This window comes from Neophocaena asiaeorientalis, unplaced genomic scaffold, assembly GCF_003031525.2.
Source record: "Neophocaena asiaeorientalis asiaeorientalis breed wild unplaced genomic scaffold, Neophocaena_asiaeorientalis_V1.1 scaffold576, whole genome shotgun sequence".
In the NCBI taxonomy this organism is placed as follows: domain Eukaryota; kingdom Metazoa; phylum Chordata; class Mammalia; order Artiodactyla; family Phocoenidae; genus Neophocaena; species Neophocaena asiaeorientalis.
The window spans coordinates 445,768-461,671 of NW_020173973.1; the positions used below are offsets into that span (position 1 = coordinate 445,768).

General features: G+C 44.6%; 1 protein-coding gene across 2 annotated transcripts in view; it reads right to left on the minus strand.

The window, feature by feature from the left end:
* ESYT2 (extended synaptotagmin 2) overlaps positions 1-15,904 on the minus strand; it is a 76,457-nt gene that overhangs the window by 17,385 nt on the left and 43,168 nt on the right. Inside the window, exons 8-14 of one of the 2 annotated variants that reach the window (XM_024753176.1) lie at positions 13,394-13,514; positions 11,200-11,376; positions 10,261-10,343; positions 8,766-8,814; positions 7,594-7,683; positions 7,077-7,172; positions 1,910-1,972 (exon numbers count right to left, since the gene is read on the minus strand). In XM_024753176.1, coding sequence (XP_024608944.1) covers positions 1,910-1,972; positions 7,077-7,172; positions 7,594-7,683; positions 8,766-8,814; positions 10,261-10,343; positions 11,200-11,376; positions 13,394-13,514 — 679 coding nt within the window. The remainder of the gene's footprint in view (positions 1-1,909; positions 1,973-7,076; positions 7,173-7,593; positions 7,684-8,765; positions 8,815-10,260; positions 10,344-11,199; positions 11,377-13,393; positions 13,515-15,904) is intronic. The other variant, XM_024753177.1, reaches the window with a different exon arrangement.

Here is a 15,904-nt window from a genome sequence, read left to right on the forward strand (position 1 = left end):
CTTTTTATGGCTGAGTAATATTCCATTGTATATATGTGCCACATCTTCTTTATCCATTCATCTGTCAGTGGACACTTGGGTTGCTTCCATGTCCTGGCTATTGTAAATAGAGCTGCAATGAACATTGTGGTACATGACTCTTTTTGAATTATGGTTTTCTCAGGGTATATGCCCAGTAGTGGGATTGCTGGGTCCTATTGGTAGTTCTATTTTTCGTTTTTTAAGGAACCTCCATACTGTTCTCCAGAGTGGCTGTTAACAATTTACATTCCCACCAACAGTGCAAGAGGGTTCCCTTTTCTCCACACCCTCTCCAGCATTTATTGCTTGTAGATTTTTTGATGATGGCCATTCTGACTGGTGTGAGGTGATACCTCATTGTAGTTTTGATTTGCATTTCTCTAATGATTAGTGATGTTGAGCATCCTTTCATGTGTTTGTTGGCAATCTGTGTATCTTCTTTGGAGAAATGTCTATTTAGGTCTTTTGCCCATTTCTGGATTGAGTCGTTTGTTTTTTTGATATTGAGCTCATGCTTGTAAATTTTGCTCATGCTTGTAAATTTTGGAGATTAATCCTTTGTCAGTTGCTTCATTTGCAAATATTTGCAAATATTTTCTCCCATTCTGAGGGCTGTCTTTTCGTCTTGTTTATGGTTTCCTTTGCTGTGCAAAAGCTTTGAAGTTTCATTAGGTCCCATTTGTTTATTTTTGTTTTTATTTCCATTTCTCTAGGACATGGGTCAAAAAGGATCTTGCTGTGATTTATGTCATAGAGTGTCCTGCCTATGTTTTCCTCTAAGAGTTTTTTAGTGTCTGGCCTTACATTTAGGTCTTTAACCCATTCTGAGTTTATTTTTGTGTATGGTGTTAGGGAGTGTTCTAATTTCATTCTTTTACATGCAGCTGTCCAGGTTCCCCAGCACCACTTATTGAAGAGGCTGTCTTTCTTTTCTCCACTGTATATTCCTCCCTCCTTTATCAAAAATAAGGTGACCATATATGCGTGGGTTTATCTCTGGGCTTTCTATCTGAACAGGTATTTCGACTACTCTGCTAACTAACTAGTACTCCAAAGGAGTAGGCCACCTCACCTCCTCAGTGTGGGGTGGGGTTAAGGGCTTACTAAATGCTGCATCAAAGCAGAATGCTAGTCTTCTTCACTTTTGAAATTTAACTTATTCTGCTGGATGAAACTGATTAAAAACCATTCCTGATTCCTTTGGATAGAATTTTCTTAAAGCAACTACATTTAACCCCTCACCTCCCAAAATATTTAAGTTTACATGCTCAAAGAAATTAGAAAAAAATAATAAAACATTTGTAAGCCATAGAAAACCTTTAACAATTTAGCCAGAAAATACATGCTCATGTCGTTTTCAGGAGTGGAGCTTAGTTTTTAATATACCTCATTTAATGAGATTTAAAGCTTCTTAAAAGATCTGTCACCCAAACTAGCAGCACCAAAAGCCATGAGGTCACTGACTCAGAGACAGCCCTGACTCAGCATATTGGAAGAGGTGATTTTTTAATGGAAAGTCACAGGGCATACGTTTTAATCATAATCTAAAAACTGGTTAAGATTTTAAACAGAACTTCACTTCACCATTTTCACAAATTCAAATCCAATTAAAGTACAGATGATTTAAAACCACCTTAGATACTGCTGCCTAAGGCCAACAGGACAGAAGTCTAATTTACCATATTGGTCTTTTGTCAAGTTTATCGTCAAAATCGACTTAAATTCTTCTAACTACTAATTCTTTGACAACAAAAATAGGTTCTCCGCAACTAAACAAGTAACTACTCTATTACTTTGGGAAGAATTTGTCAATAAACCGATAAAGGTTAGAGCATCATCTCTTTCAATATGTTTTAATTAACTTTCGAAGGGAAAACTATTAGTTTACCTTTAAAGCTTTCTGAATTGCAGCCTTCTTCAAGACATCAGGGTTAAATTCTAATGGGTTACTCTTTCAAGTCAGAAGAAAATGAATACACCAAGGGTTAATAAAACATGCAATGAGGAGTTTATGTTAAGGTTAATGACATGAAAATTTACGAAAACAACAACAAAAAATCTTTAAACAAAAACCACCAAGAATTAAACAAAGAAACAGTATAAATCATTTGTAAAAGTATTCTTATTGCCCAAGATTTTATCTTAGACTAAACCTTTATAAATATCAAAACATATTTCCTTACCTTCTATGATTACTGTTCTTTTACTCCCCCACCCCTCCTGTCTTTGGGATTTGAAAAATCCAAGAGTGAAACTTGAGGAAAGGGTTCTATTTACTATCCTTTGCTTGAACCCCTAAAATGTCAACCATTATTAACCTAAAGGTTTTACCTAAAGTACAAATGAATGGGCCACAGACGACCCAACTGCTCTCAAACCAAATCATATTCTATAACACCAAACCCTACTTTTCCTCCTTCTGAACTTTACCTTCTAGTGGAAAACCACAGCAGAGATGGGACCCGATCTATTTCGTCCCCCATTCTTTTCCAAGCACAAAATGCAGAGGCTGATTAGATCACCTCAAAAGTTCCTCCTCGCTTTAAAGTTCTATTATTACAGGTTTTATGTCCTACTTTTATTCATTTTTAAAAACTCATTACTTTCTTGCCCTCAAAAGGGCAAGACTGAGTTGTTTTGCAAGATCCTTTGAGGATTAACATTTAAGATGAAAAACTTGATCACTTCATCGAGTGATCACTTGATCACTTGAGTTGTAATTAACTTCAAATTGAATTCTATTCTTTATGAAGCAGCCTGAAACACCAGCCCCAGCAGATGCCCCTAGAGGGTGGGGCCGGGCTGGGAACTGCTGCCCTGAGCTGTGAGGACGGACCATCTGCGGGCATCAAGGAAACTCTCCTGTAGCTAACTTTGCAAGGATGTGACCTGTTCTGTGCACAGGTTATTCAAAGTGCATCAAATGAAGTGAAACAAAGAGAGAAGCCATGGTGGGTGTCAGGGGTGCAAGAGGAGCCTGTGAGCATGGGCGTGGGAAGCTGCACTTGGTGAGGGCCCAGCGTGGCGCCTCCAGACATCACTGCACCGTCCACGCTTGGGCTGCTCACCGTAAGCGGGGGCAGTAACAGTAACCTGCACTTTTTTAAACTGAGAGCTAAAATCACTTTCACAGAGCACCGAGAAGCATCACGCCCAAGGGTCTCCATGTTATACAGCCAACGTTTTTATGTATAAAGTGGACATTAGTGCAAACACCACTCCCCTCAGATAAACTCCATATACAGCACTATGAACTTACAAACTTAATGAAGTGGTAACAAATTCACTTTATACACGGATGGACCAGACAGGAGGGTGGGAAACGTGGGCTCTGGGTCACACAGCGGTGCTCAGATCCTGGCTCTGCGGCTTGCTAGTGGCAACGCTGGGTCTCTAATCTCAGTGCCTCATCTGAGAAAGGATCCTGCCAGCCTGAGCCTCAATGAGTTGTGCACGCAGAGCCCTTAGAAAGTACCTGGGAAATGCATGTGGTCACGGAGGCCTCAGGGTCTGAAGCTGGCCTCCGGGGGTCAGAAATCACCCTCTTGTTCCTCTGGCCAAAAGGAGGAGGCCCGAGTGCTAAGGCCACAGGATAAAGAGGCCGTTCCCAGCTTGGGAGAAAGTCCTGCTGTGCTGAGGCTTCCAGACAGGACCACTGGTGGAAATGCACTGGTGAGGCTGAACATGAAGAGAGTTTTGAGCAGCAAAAGGTAAGAGAGCGACGGGCTGGCAGCAGCCCAAAACCTCTACTGGAAATAGCAACAGGCTCAGCCTTTAGGGACAACTGACAACTGATCTCACTTCACACTGACAATCAAAGGGGAGAAAAGTGATCAATCTATTCGAATTTATTTTGTAGGACATTTTGCCGATTCCTACACCTGAATCATCAAGCAGAGCATGTGGTTTTGGTAATGTGGGAGGCAAGTTAGTTTGGATAACCCAGCCACGTCTTAGCTAAATATTACAAAGCAATTTAAAAAATCCTGACACAAGTTCAGAAATATTTCCTTTAAAAGCAGCAGTTACAGAAAACACTAACTCATGCAGCTGAGCAAGACTGTCATTTACAGCAGCTTACAACACAGATTTCCACTAGGAAACACCTGGAAATGACAGAAAACAGCTGCTGATATGCATGACTGCCCTCATTCTGACCTCCCAGCAGGTGGGCAGGGGATGTGAGGAGACGCAACAGCAGCTCACCCACTCTTCAGGGGCTTGACTGTCCTCACCTATAAAATGGGTCAAAAATGCCTATTCTTTCAGTTTTGCTCTCCCCCTTCTTTTTTATTTTTTAAATAAGAATAAACTGAGAATGCATGCGGAAATAGAAATAACAAATTAAAATGAAACAAATGAACCTTAAGAATCTCACTAGTTATTGAATTAAATCAATAATTCGTTTCTAGACTAATGACTAAGCCATCGGTGGCTTTCTCTGACCCCAAAGCAAGTGAAAATAACTGCTAAAAGGACCAAGAAGAGTGCCAGGAATCAAGGCACCAGAGCAAGGCCTCAGGGAAACATATGAGATGAAAATCAGCTTCCCAGATAAAGGCAGAAATGCTCAATTATCCACCCCAGGAAATTCTTTAAGTTCCTTAAAAGAAGTGAATCATAAACTCAACATGTTTTTGCACCCTAGGAGCTCTGGTTAAATGGGGAGGGAGAAGGCGCGTTTTCAGAGCAGCAGTGAGTTTCTGTCTTCACTGACTGTCCCCAAGGCCACGGGGGACTTCGTGGAAAGCGAGGCTCTGACACTTCTGTGTTTGGTCAGGAGGAGAAAGTAGATTTAAGGAAGTTTTTTGAAAGCTTGCAAAGAAATATTTACATCTCACATTGAGATGAACCGTAAGAAAATCCATTTTAATCATTGTGGCTTCACTACTTTTTCCTCAGATGACTTTTTTTTTAATTTTTAAGGGCCAGGAGCAGCGTCAGAGCCCAAGGCCCCTCCACGGCTCGTGGGGTTTGTCCACGTCGTATCAGACGCAGTCACCAACACTAGTTACAGCAGTGTTACGTTTCACAAAACAAGCACGAAAGAAACATGCCCAGAAACGGAAATCATGCAAGAAACTGGAAAAGCATGCACGGCATTCCACCACGGAGCAGATGGCATTGAAGTTCCAGTCCACATTCTAGCAGTCTCCACCAAACAGAAGGAAGGAAGAACACTGAGAACTCACAAATAGTGCTCTACAGACTGAGGCAGTATTTTCACAAAACACTAGTCCCGACGCTCGCCTCTCTTTTAAGTAGCCACACCCAAAGTTTCCCTCGTAGATACTCTTGGGAAAACGGAAATGGGAGAAGAAAGCAAAGAATGGTGGATTGTGGTCAATGAAGGCACAAGAGCACTAATAACCAGGATGCAACAGGCAGAGTCAAAGAATCACGCAGAAACGCAGGAGACGGCACGCACTCCCGTGGAGACAGGCCCAACCGGGCAGCGGTTTTGTAAAGATCCTTTGCCTTTGACGGCCAGAGCATACCTTCATGCACAAAGTGCCCTTTTAACAGAAGGTTGTACAATCACTTTTCTTTCTGTCTTTTGCTTACATGACGTTATTCAATTTTAATTTAATGTGACAAAACACACAGTTCTAAAGAGAGGCCAATTCCCCACCACTTTGCTCTATATCCTAAAATACATAACAAATTCACTTCCATCAGGCATTATGAAAGACTTTAAAACATTATTGTGGTTAAAAGCAAAAAGTTCTACCGTACAAGTAATTCTGCAGAAAGGTTAAACCTTCACTGAAAGAAAGAGTACAATTATATACATTTATACACACAATTGTTACATCTTCCCAATATGAAAAAAATACATGATCAGATTTTAATCGTTAAAAACTTTAAATAAAACATAGAGATGCCCAAAATACATTGACTCTGCTTGTGAACAAAGCCCAAGTAATGCACAATTTTAAACCCTTGAGAGGTGCTAAACAGAATCAGGGTGTGCATTTCACGAGGTAAAGGAACAGCATGGTGCGATCACAGTGAGGTGAGATGCCCAGACGTCCACCCGCATCAAGGACACACCCTGGGGGACTGTCTACAGGTGCACTTGGGTGACCTGGAACCAGTATCATTTCAGGAGGAAACACCTTTCATCTGGAGGTAGCTGTCTTTCTTTCAACAAAACTGGCCTCCAACAGTGAAATGGAACAAGGAAGGCCATCTATTGAACAAGTGAACAGGCACTCAAAACACATTATCAGGGCTTCCCTGGTGGCGCAGTGGTTGAGAGTCCGCCTGCCGATGCAGGGGACATGGGTTCGTGCTCCGGTCTGGGAAGATCCCACATGCCGCGGAGCGGCTGGGCCCATGAGCCATGGCCGCTGGGCCCACACGTCCGGAGCCTGTCTCCGCAACGGGAGAGGCCACAACAGTGAGAGGCCCGCGTACCGCAGAACAAAAACAAAAAGAAAACCAAGCAAAGAAAAACATTATCAAAACGATAAACACGGATCACGAGCACACTAGCCTCATTGTGGAGGCGAGCATCACACCAGGGCTTGATCGACCCTTCTCCACGCTTCTAGTCGTTGTCTATAAAAACTGTTCTCTACAGTTTTTCTAAGAGTGAAATGACTCTGACGCCCACGAGGAGAGGCACTGCTCTGGGCCAGAAGCCGTGTGTGCAGGGGATCACCCAACCTGCCCCGTCACCCTGCTGTGCTACTTCCAGGATGATGCCAAAGGGATGTAATTTTCATCTTTAGGTACTACATTTTAATAAGTAGTGATTCTCTACAGAAAATCTTCTTCTCTAACTACTAGGTGTATTCTTTTCCTATGTACTGGAGATTTCTTCTTAAAACATGTAAGATAATTCTGACCATCCTGGATAAACCAATAAGATGTAAACATAAAATTACACTCATGGAGGAAATGTACACGTATCCCTCTCCACTGCTGCTCTCTTGGACTGAAGTGAAAACACAGCAACAAGAATGGGGACACGGCGTGGGCGCGGCTGAACACAGCAGGATCCACTGCCAGGAAACAAGCACCCAGTGGGCTCTCTCGGAGGCACCTACCGGGAGGTTCCTGGCTGAGTCCAAGTATAAGACGAGCAGCGAGGAGGACAGCCCGTCATTGGCTTGATCTTTGTCAGCTCTGATGTCTGTCAGCACCTACAAGGAAAGGAAAAAGCTTCAGTAGGTGGGTTTCCAAGGTTCCTGACTATTTCTTCCTGATTATGTCTATAATCCTCAAGAAAATAAGAAAAGTGGAGAAATAAGCATCTGATATATGCAATACAGAGAGAATGAACATAAGATTCTATTCAGATCAATCAAACGAAGCACTCGGGTCACCTGTGGCTCTTCAAATCCCTATACAATAACCAAGCACAAAATTTAAAGATCTCATAAAACAGGTGAGAATGACCTGTAAACTCCATTATCTCTAATTTATCCCTGGTACTACTGTAGTGATTTACAGCACAGGAGTCAAAATGATTGCTGTATTTTTTTTAAGTGAGCAGCAGCACAGTTTAAAGGTACTAATCTTAGCGATCAGGAGTGCAGGCTGTCATGGGACCCCATCCAGCACCTTCTCAAGGTTTGAAGCGTCTGGCATGAGCGTGAGCCACTCCAGTTTCAAATGCAGCTTTCCTCTGAGGACCTCGTCCAGGGTGAACCACTGCAGAGAAAGCAAGACAGTTCAGCCAAAGTCCTCCTGGATCAGACACGCAAACTGTTGAACAGTCTCCACAAACGCAGAAGGCCTGAGTCCTGCCACCTTTAGCTCCAGGCCTGAGAACCGGCTGCTGGCCCCAGACACCGACAGCAGTGGCCGCTTTGCGTGTCTTAACTCACTGACTCCCAATTCCACCCCCAATTCACACTCAAGGACTCAAATGTCCTCTTATACCACCCAACACTGTCGGGCTTTTATGTATGGACTTCCATAGAATTTATGGGCCAAGAGAGAATATAACATTGATCCCAAGTCTGAATTTCAATATCAGACACATTAACAGGTCTGTTTTTCCTCATCACTATATACTAATAATTAGTATACACTTGTTTCAGCTTAAAAGCCACAAAGCAATTAATCGAGGATGGGCCCCAAACACTCAGTATTAAGAAGAGACTGCCCCAAGTGCAGGGCTTTGTCTGCTCTGCCCGTCACTGCACACAGCACCTGGCACACAACATGATAACCTGCAGATACCTGTTGAGTGTGTGCTGGCGTGCATGGGAAGGGAAACATGTTACTTTGAAAGCAGATCTCAGCAGTGATTTGGTTAATTACGCTTTACTTATCCAAATCTTACCCATCTTTTAGAAGCCACCACAAACTTCCCTTTTTATCCTTTTTATTCTGATAGCAATATCTTGCTTGAAGTACGTCTGCTGCTGTCAATTCACACTGTATTTGTGGGTATCTTTCATGGGACAATTTCTCACCAACGGCACTGTGCCAGCTCTGCTGTGAACTCCAACTATCTTTAAAATGCCTGTTATTGGGGAGTTTCTCCCAGATTCTGCCCTGACTCCGAAGGAGAGCGTGCCTGCCTGAAACAAAGTTGGTGTGTGTTTGGATCCTCAGGAATTTCGAGTGTCTGGTAGGTGCTGACTTCTTTTCACTTTGCTGTTACTAGAAGGCCTAAGTCCTCAACGTCTGTGAGCGGATGTTAAGTTCTCAGACCATCAGGTGGCGGTGGCAGCAGGTGCTCTGTCAACACTCATGAAATAGAACAGTACTCAAAGGAAACTTACTTCATCTAAAAGGCGCTCCTTTTCAACTTCAATAAGATCAAGCATAAGACTATAGAGATAACAATACAACAACTTTAGAACATAGAAACACACTTCTTACAACTGAAACAACCTTAAGCATTAGTCTATGAAAAGGTACTCCAGAAATGCAACAAAAGGCTAGTTTGTCAAGAAACAGACTCCTTCCAAAAGCTTCCCCAAGCTTCCACCCACGAGAGTGAAGCGAGGTAGGGAAGAGCGGGGAGGTAGGAACACTTGGCGAGGCACAGCTGCGGTCAGAGCTGGGAGGGCTGGTCTTCCCCACACGGAGCTGCTCACACGCACCCCAAATGTGCAGGCATATTCCGCCCTGGGCCTGGCATGCCCTCCGAGCTGCTGCCCATCGCTCCGGCTCAGCCACCTGCGCGCTCAGTTAGGCCTTGACTGCCTCCCCAGACTCGCTCCTCAGCTCTGACCAGCGTCTCTGTGGCCGCAGAGGCCTCTGCCTCATACTCGGCATGTCCCCGACAGCCCGTTGCATTTCCCCCAATAATCCTGCACTGCTGGGAGCATGCAGCCGGCCCCCCGAGCCAGAGATGACCAGGACGGGACAGTGACACCCCCTTCTTCTGCAGCCACCCCTCCTCTCTGCCCCCGAGCTCTGCCCCAGGTCAGACCTGACATCTCTCTCCTGATCTATCCCAACAGCCTCCTGAAGGCCGGCCAGTCCCCACTCTCAATCCCTGATAACCTAACAGTGGCTTTACTGGAATGCAGGTCTGATCTGTTCACTGCCTTGCTTGAAATCTTTTGGTTGCTCCTCATTAAACTGTCTCATGAATGAATTCTGAGGTCACAGCCTAACACACAGCCCATTCTTGATGAAGCCAGACCTGTCCAATGTCATCTATCCTTATATCTTTTTTGCCACAAGAAATTCAGTTAAATAATAAAGATTAGGCTAAAGTGTGTTTTTTGGTATTTTTTTCAGCTGTACAGGTTGTTCAATTTAAGCAAACAGGTCAGTATTTGCTTTTCCAGTATACAGGCACAATATAAATTACTATCTACTCCCCGCCCCCATAACCCAATAACAAATCAAAAGTTAAAAAACCTGTTTCTATAACCTAGTGCACACCTGCCTGCGTGGTGTAAAGGCTGGAGAGCTGGGCTGGATTGGGGGCCATGCGTGGCTGCTGAGCACTTAAAATGGGGCAGCACAACTAAGAAAATGAATTTTAAATTTTGCTTAACTTTAATCAATTTAATTTAAATAGCAACATGTGGCTGCTATGATGGACACAGATCTAGCAGCTTTCCTTTTCTTACTCAAATGTGAATGTTTTAGGAACAAAACGTGTTTTAAGAAATCTAAGGTGAAGCAACGCTACATCTAAGAGCCATTTTAACATACACATAACATGTACGTAATCCTGTTTTTGAAGTTATATTACATGTTTAACAGTGATTATCAAAGAAAAAGAGTCTACGCTCTCCTCAGTCACGAAGGATTTACCTTCCAAGGAAGTCGTCCTTATCTGGGTCTTCGTCAAAGAGCTCGATCTCTAATTCTTGTCCGGGATGTTCATAGACCAGAGCCTGAAAGGTAGCAGCTCACAGTTATCTCACATTCACTAGTATCGTGTCTACTGAGTACGTGACTGCAGTCAGCGGCAGCAGCTGCACAGCACTGAGGTCCCCGCGGCCGGACCCGACACACTTCTGAATGGCAGGGTCCCTGCTAGGGACCTGTACCCACGCACACGGCCATGGGCCACTGCGCCTTGTCCCCAGTTACCGGGGGCCACAAGCTTGGATGTCTCTCCACTCCGGCAGCAGCCCCGGTCAGTGCTGGCTGCAGGGTGGCCGCAAGTGCCCCACTCACCACTACTCCAAGATTGAGAGATTTGGCAACAGACCAGGCTGGGAGGACGGGAAGCTGATGGGTATAAACTGCACCACTTCTCAGTTCTTTCCAAACCGCATACCTTGTGATGCAGCAATTCCACTCTGAGGAGCGTAATGTGGGGAAAACTTGGCCAAATGCAGAAAACCCACGACACTCATACAGCACTGGTTACAATGAACCCAAAAGCCCAGATCTCTCTGAGTAAAAACATGATGGTACCTACTCAAGTGAACAGTTATATTTATTGACATGTAGAGATGTCCAGATGTATTAAATGAAAATTTACAAAACAGTAAATAATCAACCTCATTTTGGAATACATTTATGTGTATTAAGGGCTAATTATTTATTTACTGTGATAGCTTGATGCGATTAAGGTTTAAAATTTTGTGTGAGGTAGGGATACAAGGTACAATAGTTTTAAAAATGGAAAATGAAAGCAAAGAGAATTGAGATTACCCTGAACTAAATAAGCACACCACGACCCCGCAGCAGGAGTGAAACAGGAACGTGGAGGGGGGACGGCAGCAGCACCCACTCCCTCACCTCGTACACCTCGTTCCACTTTGGACTGAGGTTCTCCTTGATGACCTTGCTTTGGAAGATCTGGTTGCCAACTCGAATCACTCCATAGGGGTCTGACTTCCCCTTGACAAGTCCCTTAAGGTAAGTGTCTTTTCCCTGAAGATCCTGAGCTTCAATAAAGTGTATCCTCAGGACACCCTGGAAAGAAGGAAGACAGAGCAGACTGCTCACTGGCTCACCCAACAGACACGGAGCGAAGCCTGTGCACAGGGACCAGGCAGCTCCTCCTCCCTGAGCAAAAAAGGCAAACGCGTGATGCCAGGAGCAGCACAACGGGGTTCCAGGGGTCTGACCGGAGCCAGAGACAGGAGGGGCTAGCGTGAGCCACCACCTCTTGCAGACTTCTCCTGGGACGGGGGGGTCCCAGAGCGGCACTGTGCCCCAGGGACCCCAGGAGCCCAACTTGGGCAGGGCAGGACGGCAGGAGGTCAGATGGCGCAGGGCCTCATGGGTCACCAAACAGTCCTGTGTTTCGGTAGTTGTAACATCAGTGGTAACTGCAGTGATAACAAGTGGTAAGTGGCACTACAGGATGCACAAGACTGTTCCTAAGTCCTTGATATGCAATTACTTCACTGAATTTTTACAAGAATCCTGCGAAATACTGTCATTAACCCTATTTTATGGATAGGAAACTGAAAATCTGAGACACATATGACTCACAGACTTAGCAGAGTTATCTTTTTCAAAAATGTTGTTTAATTGATAAAACTGAAAACCTCCACTCATATTTCTTTCAAGGCAAACACAACCTGTAAAGTTACCTTTAGGAGGGTAGCATTCTACACCACAAAACACTTTTAAAAAAATTACCAGGTAGTATTTCTGAACCAACCAGCATAGAAAGATCGACATTGTTACAGATAAATACGCTTTTAAAACCGTAACAAAACAAAATCCCTGGCTTATATTTTCACAGGTCTAAAGCTTAGATAATGTGGCAACAAACATATCTGAGCAGCAGGGAGGCTGGATCCGGGCAGGCTTAGATGGTCACCTGTGCTCAGAGAATACAAAGCCTAATGGCCTAGGAGCACGGGGATTTCTATGTGAAAAGGCAGGCCTGCGTTTCCAGAGATGAGAATCCTAAGTTAAGGGAAAAAAGGCGTCCCTGTCTCACACACGACGTCCCATCACATCTGCTGACTGCCAGCAACGTAACTAGTTTGGGCGTGAGTGACTGGGGTGTTGTTACTTGAAGACATACCGGAGTGCTCGCGCACGTTTGTTGCTTTGTGCACTGTTACCGAGATCGAATTTACCTAGAAAGAGTAACGGGCAGTGGGGAAAGGCCGGCCACTTCTACTTCAGGAAACGGACACTGAACTAGGACCAGACACCATGTGACAGGCTGCCCACTCCACTTCTGGAGCCCAAGGTTGGTCAGACCAGACGGGTGGGGTGAAGCCCAGCGGGGAGAAGCCCTTGCTAACTGGGGCCAACCCTCCAGCTCTGTGCCCAGCAGAGGATTCCACGTCCTTGGCCAGCAGGCTCTCACAGTCTCAGGCTGAGGTTGTTTAGTTTACTCAAACGAAGGTGACTCCAACATGTGTGACCCGCCTCTGTGTGCAGGGCATCACCCCAACTTACAGATGAAGAAACTGCAGCCCAGACACACCAAGGACTATGCTCCCGAAGTGAAGCTGCTGCCTAACCCCAGGGCTGTGACTCAGCCCCGGCCACGCCCTTCCACCCCACCCAGGGCAGCTGTAACACTAACGACGGGCCTGCCACATCCCTCACTGAATGACCCCAAAGATGCCCACTTTGTCATATCTGAGAGGAGGCTTGTACAACGTTCCCAGCTTAGGCTGAACTGTTACATCTTGATACATACAAATAGGAAGTGCTTTCTGAGGCAATAAATAAGTTGTCATAGCTGCTCTTTACACCTTGCAATGATATCTGCAGAATTAAATCCCTATGAGCAGCTCTGAGGCTCACAGCTAAGGTTTAAGAACTGTCCTCAAGTCTCTGAAAGTTTTCGGCCAGATGCCCCTTAGCCAATCTCCTAAGGAACAGGGCAGGACAGACCACCTTTACTGCATCAAGATCCACGTGGCAAGTCTGCTGTTAGGAGAAATACAAGAAGTCACAACACCCAAGTATGTGAAGAGTTCCTCCAGTCTGTAAGTGTTAATGAACGGATGCTTACCTTTGGTATGGGAAACCGCAACTGTGCTATTTGAACTTCGCTGACGAGAGGAACTGTGATTCGGTTGGGAAGCACCAGGTAGTTTGATATTATGTCCAAAATGATAGTATCTGACAAACCACTGTTAGGTGGGAGGTAAAAAACAAACAAACCAACTATCAGACACTCCAATACTAGTTATCTCCTGTTAAGAGTGAACTTAGCACAGACGTGACACAATATCCCACTGACAGCGCGGAGCTAATCCCTCTAACACAGTATTTAAAGCCAGCAGTTTAATACTTTAGATGCAGTACTGCTACAGTGACGATTATGTGGGATGTATTCTGGGAACACAGGATACTATTCTGGCTATATTTCACAACGTCCTAAGTAACATCTCATACCTTTCCACATAACTTTATCACTGATTTAATATTGAATAAGCAAGATACATTTAAATAAATCTTTTTTTAACATAAACTATTTCAAACACCCATAAAAGTACAGAGAATACCAAAAGAAGCATCCATTTACTTACTCACTGCATGTTCACTACATTAAATGTATCTTTCCCGATATGTATGCGGAGGCCCCGATGAAGTGAAGGAGTCTGCAGCTCATCCTTTCCCCTCACTTCACCTGGGCACTGAGCACCGTGATCAATCTGAAATACTACACACCACTGCACAGAGGTCTCAGTAGCAAGAATAAGACTGTGGAGGCTAAAGAAACAAATGTACTTTCAATACGCTTTTTGTCTATTCTTTGGTGTAAACGTGAGAATCAAGCAACGTATGTGTGACAGCACTTTTGAAGGCATACGTAAACCAAGTTTCATTGCTATAGAAGGACGCCTTTAGCCAGAAGTGCAAAGTTTTAAAAGAACCTTACTTCTTGCCAGTACTTCTCAGATGTTAACATCATGAACACGCAGATGTAAAGTAACTACACACGGAACATCCACTGGGACACAGTGAAAGTGCAGTCATTCACTGAGTGATAACTGAGCCTCACTGCAGGTTGGGGGTCCGAATGCAAGGCCAAGAAGCGGAACCTCAGCACAGCACCTTTCAGTCCGACGTGGGCAGAAGACAAACCACACACCCACAGACAGCTCCACTCTACTGCTGAAGAGGCCAGTTACTCAGGCGCTAACAGTCCAGGGGGACTCAGAGGGTCTAAGCCGGCAGACACTGGATCAGTGTTCACCAAGCAGAGGATGAGGTGGCCCTTCAAAGCATTAAGACCAAGCATAGTCTGACTTCAGGCATTTCCCCGCAGAAGTACCAGTTTTGTTTATATTGAAAACCTGTTGAAACAGGAGACCCCTCACCGATGACATAAATGTCTCAAGAATCCCTTAGCTGCTATTGTGGTCGGCCACCGCCTCACCTCTCTCTAACGCCTACGGTGCCAGCACAAGGCTCAGCTAGGCAGCCCCACCGCGGGCTCCCAAGTGGGGCTGGGCATCCCCTGAGCCGCTCTGCTCGTCCTGACTACGCTGGGGCTCAGCACACAGAACAGCTTCCACTGTGTCCCACCCTTCTGGTCCTTTGGAACCGACCCTGCTCATCACCCTACTTCTGTTTCTGTCACAACCTTTATCCCTTCAACACTCAGTTTATGGCTCGTCGTTGAAAAATGGTAAGGATAGCTAAAATTTGTGGTAAAGTAAAGTGATTCAGGCATCACTGCTACTTTATAATACCTTGGATTCTGTTTTGTAGTCAATGGATAGAGCATGTAGATGTTCATTCTGTAAAGCTTGGTGCAAGATTTCATTATGTTAGGTTCAAAGTTATTAAATATCTATTTTTATAAGACAAGGCTTGCCACAGCTGTGAGCTGTTTGACAGAATCTTTGAGAAACAGTAGCCCAAGTTTTACGTTAAGTAGATATGTGTATATTTTATCACATAAAATTTACATAATTATGTATCATATATAAATATATATAATTTAAAAGGGGTATTTAACCATATCTCTTTTATACCATAGTCTCATTTTTGAATGGTGTGTGTCTATTTCCGTCTGTATTTCTAATATATATGAGTATATATTGATATTTTTAATGACAAACGCAATCCTATACATAATGAATATAGAAGAATAGGTTTTATATACTGTATATATGAAAACCCATATATAAAACAGCAGCTGGAAGTTATTACTATACAAAAAGAGCCTGCCTTCATATAAAATCATGCAACGAAATGGCGCTGTATTTGTATGTGTGCGTCGTGCGAGCGTGCATGCATTTCTCCCTTCTAACTGAACGCTCTGGGACTGACCCCCGAGCTGTGCTGCAGGCTCATGCGGCAGAGCCCGCCCTCTGGCTCTCTACAGGGAGCCAGCACAACATGGCCTGCAGGGCAGATGCTCGACAAACCCCTCCCAGGACGCAGAGGGGAGGAAAGCAGACCACACTCTTCTACACTAAACGACAGCAGGGATTTGTCGTTTTTGCCAGCTAAGCAGCACCCTCTCCTCCGACTTCTGGAACCCTTCCTTGGGGGCCCCCCCCGCCCA